The sequence below is a fragment of the Myotis brandtii genome, unplaced genomic scaffold (assembly GCF_000412655.1).
Source record: "Myotis brandtii unplaced genomic scaffold, ASM41265v1 scaffold274, whole genome shotgun sequence".
NCBI classification, from domain to species: domain Eukaryota; kingdom Metazoa; phylum Chordata; class Mammalia; order Chiroptera; family Vespertilionidae; genus Myotis; species Myotis brandtii.
The window spans coordinates 5,206,212-5,214,561 of NW_005360425.1; the positions used below are offsets into that span (position 1 = coordinate 5,206,212).

Below are 8,350 nucleotides of genomic sequence, written 5' to 3' on the forward strand. Positions count from 1 at the left end.
GTGCCAAGGCAGTGTTGAGAAGTGGTTGAAGAGGCAGGAAGTGGTCCGATTATGTGGTCCTTGAAGGCTGAGATGAGCTGGGAGGACAAGGAGGTAGCTCTCTGTTCCTGTTTCCCTGCCACTTAGTGTACCTTGGTACTCAACAACTACTTCTTGACTGACCATGGAATGACCTTCCGGAGGCACTGAGGGCCATGGAAGGTGCTGCATCAGGGAAGGGTCAGATTCCACAGCCATGATGGAGATTGGAATAGCCACAGAGAAGGCTGGAGCCATCGCCCAAATGATGAGGCCTAAGCCAGGCCAGAGGCCACAGGGTGGTGATGAGGTCCAGGCTGGGTGCGGACAAGGACTAGAGCAAGAGCCCGGGCGTGTAGATTTGCCACCATGGGAGGTGGGCAACAGAGCGCTTGGTCTTTCTGAGGAGGAGAAACAGCTTGCAGTGGGCGGCCGCCATGGCTCCATTATACTCACCGCTGGGCCCTGGTGGCCTGGGTTTCCTGGCCGCCCCGCCAGTCCTGCACTGCCCTGGGAGAGAGACAGCCAGAGGCACAAATGAGAGCTCCCCCCAGAGGGCCCATGGCTTCCACAGAATGCAGGCAGGGAAACTGAGGCCCGGGGGCAAGAAGGGATGTGTCGATGACACACCTGAGGGTCCCAGGCTCGTAGGCCTCCAAGATCCCAGTGATGGGACTCAGGCCTGAGCTGGGAGCCTAAGCTGGGAGGGGCCCTGATCCTTGCCCCAATCCCACCAGCAGTCCCCACTCCTACCTTCATGCCAGGTGTGCCTGGGGTCCCGTCCTTGCCGTCAATGCCTGGGGGACCCTGCTCAGGGGAGAGTTGAAGGTAGACTCACAATGGGGAGATGCCTGGGGTCAGGCCTCCCACCCATGTCGCTCTGTGACAGCTGCAGTGTGCAGGGAGGAAGTGGTCTGGTCATCGCGTGAAGCCCCATCAGTCAACTGGGGGAAGGGAATGGTCGTGGGAATGGGACTTGGGGGATGGACCACACTCCCTCCCTGTATGGGTGACAAGTGTCCTAGATTGCTGCAAGCTTCCCATGATCTCTCCTACAGCATTTATAGCTGAAAACACGAAGGCACAGAAAGGGGGCGTTTCCCGAGGTGGCAGAGCCAGTGGGACAGTGACAGAGTTCGGTCTAGAGTCCCTGGGGGCTTGGGCAGAGCTGACTGGAACCTGCCCTCTGTCTGGGTGACCACTTACAGCTGCTCCCTTTGGGCCTGTTATTCCCTGGGGTCCTCGAACACCTTGACTTCCCTGCAAAGTAGACAGAGATGAGGTCACCTTTAGGGTGCTGAAGTCCTACCTGGTGGTTCCCAGAGGGGAACAGCTGAGAACAGTGGCCTCTGCATCCCAGGGTCCCTGAGGCACAGGCCACGCTGAGCAGGGGCTGGAGGAGAAGGGCCTGGGAGTGCCCTTTCGGCTCTGGACCCAGCAGGAGGGAGTGGAGGGCAATCCAAGCAGAAGGGGCTGGGCTGGGAGTGGGAAGGAGCCAGCACTTGCTGAGGCCCAGCCGGACTCTGGGCTCCACTGTGCAACACCGCAACCAAATGCGACGTGTGGGCTTTGTTTGGGTCTTAATTTGAACAAGAATCCTGAAGAGACATTTTTGATGTAATTGGGAAAAATTGAACACAGGCTGGTTATTTGATGATGTTTAGGAATACTTGATAATTTTGTTGGCATGGTAATGATACCGTGATTATGTGAGAAAAAGTGCTTATTTTTAAGAGATATACACAGAAGTACTAGTATTTAGGGGTGAAATGACATGATGGTAAGGACTTGCTTGAAAATATCAGAGTGAAGCAATAACAAAGTGAAGGAAGGAAGGATGACGCGAATTTGGCAAAATGTTAATTTGGGGAGATAGGTTATATGGGGGTTCACTATATCATTGTCTACTTTTGTGTATCTTTCAAAACTTGCATAATTAAAAACTAAAAAAGAACAGTTAGTTTTACTCTCTTCGATTTTTCTGTAAACTCAAAACTGCTAAAAGAAATAAAGTCTATTAATTAAAAATAAATAAATAAAGAGTTAAGTGAACTGGGATCTGACCAAATCCCATTAGCCCCATGGCTGATTTGCTGGAATTTAATTGTCTGGCCCCTGTGACAGTGGGACTGAATCTCCTGCCTTCTCCCAAAATCTGAATTTGATCAGCAACGGGCTGGGCTTCAAGGAGTGGGGGCTGGCAGAGCTGACTGGGCTCTGGGCACGAACGCTCCTTCCCATACCCGACACTCCCATGCAGACGCCAAGAGTCACACACACACACACACACACACACACACACACACACACACACACCAGCCTTAGGTGGAGCTGAGCCCTGCCCAGTGCTCCCAGGAGCCCTAACTGGACCAGAGGAGTGGAGGACTCACCACGTCGCCTTTCTCCCCAGCTCGGCCTGGTGGCCCTCGCGGACCTTCCTCACCCTGGCAAGAAGGACAGACGGGAATCTGAGTTAACGAGCTCAGCCGGAGCAGCACCCGCTGCGTCCCCAGGAACTCCAGCCTGGAGATGTGCGGGGAGGTGAGAGGAGCAGACTTACCGGAGACCCAGCGGTGCCAACAGAGCCCACCATGCCTTTGTACCCACGAGGACCCTGGGCAGAGGAAGGAGGTGCGGGTCAGTCCTAGACCCCAGAGGCCAGAGGGCTGTCGGGGCAGCTCTTGCAGGACACCCGCAGACTCACTCACCGTCTCTCCTTTGGGCCCCGCCAGGCCTGGGTAGCCCCTGGCACCCTGGGGACCCTGTCAGGAGGGAAGAATGACAGTGATGGCAGCTGCAAGGCCCGCTCCATGATTCCTTCTCTGACCCCCAGCCCAGACTTCACAAGGCTCCTCTGTGTCCCTATCTCACAGGAGGGACTGAGGCTCAGAGCCAGGGACACATGCACCAGAATCACTCAAAGGGACAGTGGCACAGCCTGGGCCTCAGCCCAGCCCGCTGACCGCCTTGGTTCTGTCCCCCAATTTCCGACAGTCAGCGTCAGCCTCCCTCTCCCATGGGCACAGGCATCTCTTCTACAGGTTAGAGGCCGGAGCAGGGGCATGACCCCACTAAGGTCTCCTAGGACAAGGGGAGGAGCCCCAGGGGAAGTGTTCCTTACCGGTGGTCCAGGGATGCCTTGCTCTCCGGAAGCACCCACATCTCCTTTGGGACCCTAAGGGGCAGGATTGAGGATTGACAGGTGGGCAGGTGGAGAGACACGTATTCAGGCAACCAAAGATAGCATCCCTTCCATCCCCCATGACAGGTGGGGAAACGGAGACCCAGCAAGAAGGGACTTGCCCAGGGACACACTGACCCAGAACATGGGCCTCCTGCTTCCCAGCTCAAGACTCTGTCCCCAGAGACCACAGAGGAAGGAAAAGGGGGGCAGGGAGGAGGAAGAAGTGGGGTCCTCTCCACAAGTCTCTCCCATGGCCCTCTGCCCTCACTTACCGGCTTCCCAAGGCGGCCGGGATCTCCCAGAACCCCGCGTTTCCCAGGATGCCCCTAAAGGAAAAGAGGCAGCTCAGTGTGAGGTCCCCACCTGACCACCGGCTCTGCCCTCCCCAGACCAGGGCCAGGAGCTCACCTTCACTCCCTGCAGCCCCTGGGGGCCTTTCACACCCGCTGGACAGTTGGTTGGACACTGGAAAGAAAATCCCGCAGGGCTCTGTGGTCACAGGCCTGCCTCAGGCCAGCTGGGCAGTGCTTCCCCATCTTGCCAACTCCCAAACCCTCCTCCCACCCCATCTGGCTGAGCCACTCTGCGAAGCCCCTCCCCAAATCCCAATGTCCTGTCTCCAGACCCATCCTATCTCCACCACTGCCCATCTCCAGGTGCCCAGCCCCAAAACGCATTAGCCTTGCCCCACGACCACCTCTCACCAGGAAATCCGCGCTGCCTTCCAGGCCCTGGATGGTTCCGGGGCGGCCCTGAGAGGAGATGTGTGACCATGAAATCCGACCCCGAACCTACTCCATCCCAGGCATGCTTCAAGTACCCTTCTCCTTCCTCAGCTACACACTGCCATGTGGGAGGTCTGAGGACACTTACCGGTTTCCCAGGGGGCCCCGGGGGCCCTGATGGTCCCTCTGGTCCAGAATCCCCCTGGAAGCAAGAGAGGCCCAAATCATACCCCTGTGCAGCCTCCCCTCCAGGCACCTCCTGCAATCTGGGCTCTTGAGGAGATCAAGGCCTGACTGGTAAGGGATGGCCCCAGCCCTTGGTCTCCCTGAAAGACCTACCACAGGGTGGGCTCAGCAGGAGGGGTTTCTGCCCCAGACCTGGAGGAGCTCCCTGGTGGCCAGAAGCAGGCCCAGGAACTCCTGGAGAGACACCTAGCTTGCAGGCTTGGAGGCAGAGCGCAGGAGGCAGAGTCAGTAGAGGGGTGGCTGGGGCTCACCTTGGGGCCGGTGATTCCAATCTCACCAGGGAGGCCAACAGGTCCAGGTGGTCCCTAGGAACAGAGACATCACTGACCAGGATGCCTCAGAGGGTTAGCCCATCCCAGGTGCCAGAGACTGACAAGTGAGGGCTTTAAGGACCAGAGAATCCCACAGCCAGTGGATAGGCCCGGAGTGGGCTGGCTCAGAGTTCTCTGGCAAGTCTGTCCATTCCTGACATGAGAGCATGCTGGCTCCTGCCCATGATGGCCAGTCCCCTAGAAGCCCTTCTGTACCATCATTCCCTAGGAGTCTCAGGGGCCCTGCCCCACCCCTGAGGACTTACAGGAGGTCCAGCGAATCCAGGGCCCTAGAAGAGAAGAAAAGGAGATTGGATTGATGGTCCTTCTTCAAATCTACCCCCACCCCCCACCCCCACCCCAATCCACACAGTGTCATCGAAGCCTCTGCAGGTTTTACTCACCGGCAGGCCAGGCGGACCTGGGAGCCCGGGCTGGCCCTGCAAGAGCAATGGGAGAGGCTCAGAAGCTGGGGTCTCCTGGGTCCCTGCCCCTCTCTACCACAGCCCTTCCCAAACTCTGGCTCTCCATTGCCCATGCTGAGTCCCCAGCAGGCCCTTACCTTGACTCCAGGGATGCCAACGGGGCCAGGTTCCCCCTTGGCTCCAGTGAGACCCTGGGAAGAAAGAAGGTAGATCAGTGAGGGGCAGGGCAGGTACAGAGGTCTCCCTTGGGTGGGCCCAGACTGCATTTCACCCAACTCCTTGAAGGCCTAGGAGCCTCAACACCTCACTTTTCTTTCCTCAGTTCCCACAGTAACCCTAGGAGGTGGGCAGGCAGAAGGGTTATCTTTCTTTTGAAAGATGAGAAACCAAATCTCAAAGATCCGTTAGCCTGGGCCTCCTGCCTCCCAATTTAGGATCTAGAAGACTTAGATGAAGGTCTGGAATGGTCATTGTCTTTTTTTTTTTTTTAATATATTTTTATTGATTTCAGAGGGGAAAGGAAGGGAGAGATGAGAGAGAATTATTGATTGGCTGCCTCCTGAATGCCTCACACTGGGGATCAAGTCCGCAACATAGGCATGTGCCCTGACTGGGAATGGAACCATGATCTCCTGGTTCATAGGTTGACACTCAACCACTGAGCCATGCCGGCCGGGCTGGAATGTCATGTTCTTGATGTCTGTCCTTGGCAACTTTTCCTGAGCCTTAATTTTTCATCTGCAAAATGGATTAATAATCCTGCTTACCTCTGTGGGTGGATGTGTGAGAATTGATGTGGATGGCAATGTGCTTTGTAACCTTTGCAAGATGTTGATGAGCTGGAGGAGCCCCGGTGGCTGGGCACAGCCCTGATGGGGGCCTCTTGAGCCAGCAGGCCAAGCAACTCACGGGGGCCTCTTCCTCCTCCCATCGTTCAGTGACTGACCCAAGTGTATCCCCAACCAGATGACTATCCCAGTGGCCCTGGCTGTGTCCCGGAGCCAGTGACCTTGGGGCCCCTGGGAACTCTGTGGGATCAGCCACATAATGCTCCTCTCCTGAGCTGCACCGGGGCTTCGAGGGGGTCAGGGGTGGGGAAGGGAAGAGAGGAGGAGAGGACGGGTGTGCAGGACAGGTCTGCGCGGAGTATTCAGCCTGACACTTGGAAGCCAGAAAGATGACACTAAATCCTGGCTGCTGCAGACAACTGAACCCCTCTCCATCTGCCCATGAGTCAGTGCTCCTGGGCTGGGGGTGCTGTTCCAGTGAGGTCACACGTCACATGGAGAGGAGGGGGCTCATAGCTGTAGAGTCTCATCCTGCTGCTCCACTCTGAACAGAACATCAGGGAAGATGCCAGAACCAGGCTACTCACGTCAATCCCGGGCTTCCCATCCGGCCCGTCCGGCCCCGCTTTGCCAGGCTCTCCCTTAGGTCCCTTGAAAACAGAGGCGAAGCAAATACTAGCAAGAGGAGGGCAAGAACTAGAAGAGTCAAAGATCAAAGGAGAAAAGGCACTCACCGGAGGGCCAGCTTTCCCAGGGGGCCCCTTGTCACCCTGCAAGAGACAAGTTGGTGAGACAGCAGGCTCTGGCTCATGCTACCCAGTGGGCACACACAGACCCTGGCTGATGGGTCCCATGTGCCTTTCTCCTCACCCTCTTGTCCTCTGTCCTGGATCCCCTCAGCCTTGCACTTTTTAGGAAAATAGCTCCATTTCTCTCTCTCTCTCTCTCTCTCTCTCTCTCTCTCTCTCTCTTTCTCTCAAAAAAAAAAAAAAAATCATAGGTTGATTGAGACCATCCCCAGACAGGCAGGAGAAGGTGATATCAACATGGCTGTAGACACACCAATGCTGGCCAGGTGCTGGTTATGAGACTTGCAAATGGAGGCGTGGACTCCAAATTACCTTGGAGAGCTGGTTGGTGCCTCTTGGATTTGGGCAAGTGTGGGAAGAAACTTTCAGAAAAACGCGAAGGGGAGGTGAGTGAAGTAAAGAGACTGGGGTGGGGTACAGGGGCCTCTGAAGGGGCAGATTCAAACTTCCCAAGGCAGGAAGGAACTCCTTTCCCTGGTGACAAAGGACCCTTGGTGGAGGACAGGCAGGGCCTGGAGTCAGACTCAGCCCCAGAGCGGCCTCCAGGCATCTCTGCCGGCAGCAGCCAGAGAACTGGCAGGGACCCAGCTCCCTGTGTTTGGGGGTGGGGGCACCAGGCTGAATAGACGCCTGTCCAGATGGGTAAACACGGAGCTAACCTCCTGCCGGAGCCTGCTGAATGAGGGCTTTAACCCTCACCATGCTGGGGAGATCAGGGAGCAAGCCCAGCTGGTTCTAAATCGGGGAAGAAATGCAAAAGGGAGAGACAAGAGTCTGGCCCCAGCTCGTCAGCGGTCTGGCCAAGGCTTCTAAACTATCCTGAAGAAGCACGCCAACGTGCCAGTGGGCAGGGCCCAGGGGTTACGGCGTCTCCCACCTTCAAAAGGAGGGAAAGGCGGGAAGGGGATAAGGAATCGCTGTGAGCTGTGGTGGGTGGACAGCACTGCAGCTCCTGGTCTGTGGGCAGCTATAACGGGCTCTGCATCTCCCTGCTGGGTTGAGGTTTTTGCAGAACAAACAGGTTCCTTGTGGGGCGGGCGGTGCCGCCTACTGGCAACAGAGGGCACTGCATCTCCAGGAGCCCCTCCACCCCCTCCCGGCTCCCCGCGCTCACAAAGTTCCCCTTTGTCCGCAGCTTCCCTCCCTCCGCAGCCTCCCTCCCTCCGCTTCGGTCCCAGGTTTAGAGACTCACGTCGATGCCGTCGGATCCTGGCATCCCCGGCGGCCCCGGGGGGCCCGGGGGGCCTCGCTCTCCTGGCGGACCTCTCTGAAAACACACACAGGGTGTGCGAGCTCAGACAGCGCAGGAAGCAGGGCACCCCAGGGCTGCACCTCCCCCAGGAAAGAATTCCGCGGGGAGCAGCCAGCTCCCTGCGCTGAGAGCCTGGGGTGCGCCAGGCACCGTGTACCGTTACATGCATATCCTAGAGGATGCTCAGGCTGGGGGCGGATACTAGTGTGCAAACAGACTCAGAGGTTAAGAAGGACCACAGGGAGTTAGAGGTGGCGCCAGGATTCCGCTGTGGCACGTCGTCCTTGCGAGGTCTGGTGAGGACAGACGGCAATGCTGGTGGCTCAGATAAGGCACAGATAGTACAATGAAGGGTTGCGGTATTTATTATTATTATTTTTAGATGACCAACAGGTATGGATGCTGAGTAGGTGCCCTCTCCCCTTCCCCTGGCGAGGGTAAAACCCGAGTGGAAAGTAGGAGAGGCTGGGACGGGGGGTGGGGTGGGGGTCTGTTCTCTCCTCCCACTCTAGCTCCCCTCCACCAACACCGCCCCTCCATCCTCCTGGGGTGGCCGTCTGGTGGGGCCAGCCCCGACCCAGGCCGGGCTCCG

General features: G+C 57.2%; 1 protein-coding gene across 1 annotated transcript in view; it reads right to left on the reverse strand.

Moving 5' to 3' along the window:
- Nucleotides 1–7,927, reverse strand: part of COL9A2 (collagen, type IX, alpha 2) — a 14,098-nt gene extending 6,171 nt beyond the window's left edge. Inside the window, exons 1-19 of the mRNA XM_014541499.1 lie at nucleotides 7,909–7,927; nucleotides 7,699–7,799; nucleotides 6,432–6,467; nucleotides 6,285–6,347; nucleotides 5,047–5,100; nucleotides 4,889–4,924; nucleotides 4,751–4,774; nucleotides 4,425–4,478; nucleotides 4,076–4,129; nucleotides 3,907–3,954; nucleotides 3,611–3,667; nucleotides 3,475–3,528; nucleotides 3,140–3,193; nucleotides 2,727–2,780; nucleotides 2,579–2,632; nucleotides 2,409–2,462; nucleotides 1,225–1,278; nucleotides 772–825; nucleotides 475–528 (exon numbers count right to left, since the gene is read on the reverse strand). Coding sequence (XP_014396985.1) covers nucleotides 475–528; nucleotides 772–825; nucleotides 1,225–1,278; nucleotides 2,409–2,462; nucleotides 2,579–2,632; nucleotides 2,727–2,780; nucleotides 3,140–3,193; nucleotides 3,475–3,528; nucleotides 3,611–3,667; nucleotides 3,907–3,954; nucleotides 4,076–4,129; nucleotides 4,425–4,478; nucleotides 4,751–4,774; nucleotides 4,889–4,924; nucleotides 5,047–5,100; nucleotides 6,285–6,347; nucleotides 6,432–6,467; nucleotides 7,699–7,799; nucleotides 7,909–7,927 — 978 coding nt within the window. The remainder of the gene's footprint in view (nucleotides 1–474; nucleotides 529–771; nucleotides 826–1,224; nucleotides 1,279–2,408; nucleotides 2,463–2,578; nucleotides 2,633–2,726; nucleotides 2,781–3,139; nucleotides 3,194–3,474; nucleotides 3,529–3,610; nucleotides 3,668–3,906; nucleotides 3,955–4,075; nucleotides 4,130–4,424; nucleotides 4,479–4,750; nucleotides 4,775–4,888; nucleotides 4,925–5,046; nucleotides 5,101–6,284; nucleotides 6,348–6,431; nucleotides 6,468–7,698; nucleotides 7,800–7,908) is intronic.
- Between the last annotated feature and the right edge of the window lie 423 nt (nucleotides 7,928–8,350).